The sequence below is a fragment of the Fibroporia radiculosa genome, assembly GCF_000313525.1.
Source record: "Fibroporia radiculosa TFFH 294 genomic supercontigs, scaffold2839, whole genome shotgun sequence".
NCBI classification, from domain to species: Eukaryota; Fungi; Basidiomycota; class Agaricomycetes; order Polyporales; family Fibroporiaceae; genus Fibroporia; species Fibroporia radiculosa.
Window position 1 is genome coordinate 520 of NW_012133662.1, and position 3712 is coordinate 4231.

A 3712-nucleotide genomic window follows, 5' to 3' on the forward strand; every position below is an offset into this window, starting at 1 on the left:
GAGGGCGCGCACGCAACTTGGGTTTCTAGTTCTACGCGGGTGCTGGAAAACGAGCATCACGGCACAAGTCCGTCTCTCTGCCCACTCCTTGCGACCGCCCACTTTATAGACATTGGCCACCCCTGCCACCACTCAAGCGCGTATATGCGCCAGGTCATGTGCTTTACCACACGCAGCACACGCCCACAGCGATGACCCGCTCACCGATGCCAAGGTACCCGCCCCGCCTTACCTGCATCCAGGGCCGCCTGCATCCCTCGTTTCCCGTGCCGTGCGAGATCGACGACCGCAGTGTATTGGTAGGAGAGCACCCCCCGCGTCAACTTGCATCCAGACGGACGTGTACCGTATGCCCTCGACGCGCACCGCGGTGTAACGGGGAATTCTAATGCGCTACACCTATCGTGGGATCTCATGCAACTCGTGTCATCAAGGTCTCTCCATCCCAGTCTCTTTCCTTTCTTTGCTCTCTGTGTTATAGTTTCTCTATCTCTTGCACTCCGTCTGTATTTTCCAAGTCGACTACTATCAGCGCCGGACCTGTTTTCAGAGATGTTTCAAATGGATGAGACATAGGAATTGTGCGCGAGACGGCGAGCCTCCTGCACCTGTGGGGGGCAGGTGATGTATGTCAATAGGATGCCGTCGTCATCGCTGTGGCAGTTTCAAGTCATTGCTCAATCCCAGGAGAGCATCAACAAGTCGGCGACGATGTCTATGCCGATGACGTGGCTTCCAGAACAAATTAGGCAAGTTTCTTACTATAGTTGGTATCTGGTCAGTGTACGCTCAAGGTCAGCTCGGTGACAAGGCGATGTGATAGCAAGTTTTTTCTTGGCAGCGTTTGTGTATACTTGAGGCTGGCGAATGCATGAATCTTCTCTGGCTTAAATAGTCTCGTATTAGCTCAGAAATTCGCTCAATTGTCGCATCTCCAAGCCGCATCAGTCGTCGAGTCGCAGTTGTCGGATTAGCTTGAATATCAGACAAAGTTGAGTAATCAGTATTGAACGATCTGCGACAGGAGTAGCTGATTTCCGGGCCTGGCAGCCGATCCCGCACTCAATCTCCTCTGACAGCGGAGCGCCCAAACGTCCAAGCATTCCACGGACGTAGTCTTGCATATAATGAATCTCCCTACTGAGTGCAAGGTCAGCGAGGGCGAGGGCGTGATGTGGATGCTTGGTGAGGTTGTGCACAGGTGCGAATCGGGCGAGGTTGGCGGACTGCGAGCAGCCGAGCATCGCTGGCTCTCTAAGATCCGACTCCAGCACTGCCATCAGAACGCATTGCTATCGGAGGACTTTGACTTCCCAGGGCAGTGGTAGATGTGCGGAGCCTCCCTCTCGGCCATGCTCTTTGTTCTTTCGGTGACTATGACAATGCCCAGAGCTTCATCCATAGTCTTCAACAAGTATATTTCCGCACGTCGCGGTGATCTGAAGCGACAGTGGTGGCAAGGGCTACAGCGATAATCTACAGAGACAGTGGTGGTAATCTACAGAAACGTGCTTGTCTATGAAAACAGTAGTGGCAGCAGGTGGCAGCGAGTGGCATCAAAACAGCGGTTGGCAAGGGCGATGATATACACAGAGACGAAACAGTGGCGGCAATTTGTTCTACGAAAACAGTAGTGGCAGCAGGCAGAAAACAGTGGCAGCGGGTGGCGTTTACAGAGACAAAACAGTGGCGGCAATTTGAGACAGAACAGCGAGAGTAGTAGAAACAATGGCGGTGAGCAGAAACAGCAGCGGCAGTGGGGTTACTCTGGCGGCGGCGCAGTCTTGACCCAAGTTGCAAAGTCAAACAGTGGTCCCCATTGATCACGCTTCATGTTTGTGTCTCGGATCTTGAATTTCTTTGACGAACATTGGTGAGGAAGGTGTTCGCGAATGTCATGGAATTGCTTGCGACATGTCGCTTTTGCGCACCGGTGCAGCCTTGCAATCAATTTGGAGCTGTCAGCGGGTGGTGCTTGGCCCTGTACACATATGCAGATGATCACTGGATGAGGGCATCGGACTCAACCACATACCTCAGCCAGTTTATATGGCATTCGCTCGCCAACGTTGTGCCCGTTCTCATCTATTGCAGAATATGCTTGTGCTTTGCAACAGCGATCATCCTTGCTGTTATAGACGTGGCTCTCGATGTCTTCAAAAATTCGGTGGCATCCCAAGCATCGCCAGCGCTCCTAAAGCAGAGACACGTTAGTTAAATAGTCATACATGTTTATCACTTGCCTCGTCCGCTCTCTTTCTCTTCGCGGTTGACGAATCCTCTGGAGCAAGTGTGGAAGTAGATGCCTCGGGTGCCAGATCAACGTTCAGAGTGCGTGAGTCAGGGATGGCAGGGGCATCTTTGCGAGCAGGCAAGAGCAGGCGGCGAACACGCGTGTGCTTGGTGGTACCACACATCGGTAGGCAATGTACCGTGACAAGATGACATATCAAGTCATCTTGCCCATATTTGCGTGTTCCACAGCTAGGTACGGGGCATTGGCCTGCACCTGCTCCGTGTGTCTTGAGGTGGGCCACAAAAACGCTCACTTCATCAAACCTGAACATGGTTTCAATCAGCGTACATGGAACGTGGAGAGTGGCAAGCACATACTGGACCATCCGTCGCGGCATTGTCAAGGTCTCATTATATACACAAAACGGGCAGAGCATGGGAGTCTGAGCAACACCATGCTCAATGTGTCCATGGAACTCGGGAAGAGCACCCCCAAAGCCAGAGCCAACTTCATACTCGACACATCGGTACACCTGGTCTAGGATCTTTGTATTGACGGGCTTGACATCAATGAGGCCGGCCCGCGTCCCAAACTGCTCGAATAGCATTTCATAGTGCTGAGTGCAATGGTCGGTCCACTCATCGTCATCACCCGTGATGTCAATGAACCTGTGTACATGAAATGCTGTTGCCATCAGAAGGAAAAAAAAAACCCCCGTACGGACCATTCGTTGCATATGAAACAATAATGCACGCGCACGTTAACGTGCAAATTGATCGCATGTGCTTCTGCAAAATGAGCTGCCCAATCGTCAGGGTGAGACTGCCCACAAACTGTGCCATTCTTTGTTTCCCAGCGACAATCAGCAAGACCACGCATAATCTTGGCTTTCTCTCCCAGGCACTGAATGTGAGAGCGCAATACATGTTTGACAAATGCAGCTCGAGTGTGCCAGACTATGTTCGCGTGCTGGCAATGCGCCCACTGGCAATAGCGTGGCCTGTATTCTTGCTCAAGAGTCTCATTTGCGTTCTGTATCTGCTGCTTCTCCACGCACATGTGGATGTGGCAGCCTGGCATATCACGGAATCGACTGGCCCTGTCCAGGACAGCGTCAGTTACAGGAAGGACAGCAGTGATGGAACACATACAAACGGCTGAGATCACGCAAACAAAGTGGGCATTTGTTGTCATTCATAGCAAACTCTCCCGGGTAGCACGGTTTGGAGAGATGAGTAGGAAGACCAAGGTAGCCGTCAACGGTCGCTATCAGGTGCTCATGATCTTTCATGTCCTCTGGTGGAACAAACAGAAGCTTCAGAAAGGCAGCATATGAGTTGCTTGGCTCCTCGCAAATCGCAGATGCTACAACGCTCTGAGTATCTCTTAACTTGGACAGAACACAAATACTCACACTGTGCTCCTACTGTTACAGCTTCAAGGGGGGGTTTCTTTCTTTTCCTAACTATTCGTCGT

The 3712-nt window shown here is 51.7% G+C and overlaps 1 protein-coding gene across 1 annotated transcript; it reads right to left on the reverse strand.

Annotated features, from left to right (window-relative positions):
* Positions 1 to 1762: 1762 nt before the first annotated feature.
* FIBRA_08776 (uncharacterized protein) lies at positions 1763 to 2930 on the reverse strand (the record flags this gene model as incomplete). Its single annotated transcript, XM_012330399.1, has 4 exons — positions 1763 to 1981; positions 2036 to 2194; positions 2229 to 2559; positions 2614 to 2930. 4 exons carry the CDS (start codon positions 2928 to 2930, stop codon positions 1763 to 1765), a joined length of 1026 nt encoding a protein of 341 aa, XP_012185789.1.
* Between the last annotated feature and the right edge of the window lie 782 nt (positions 2931 to 3712).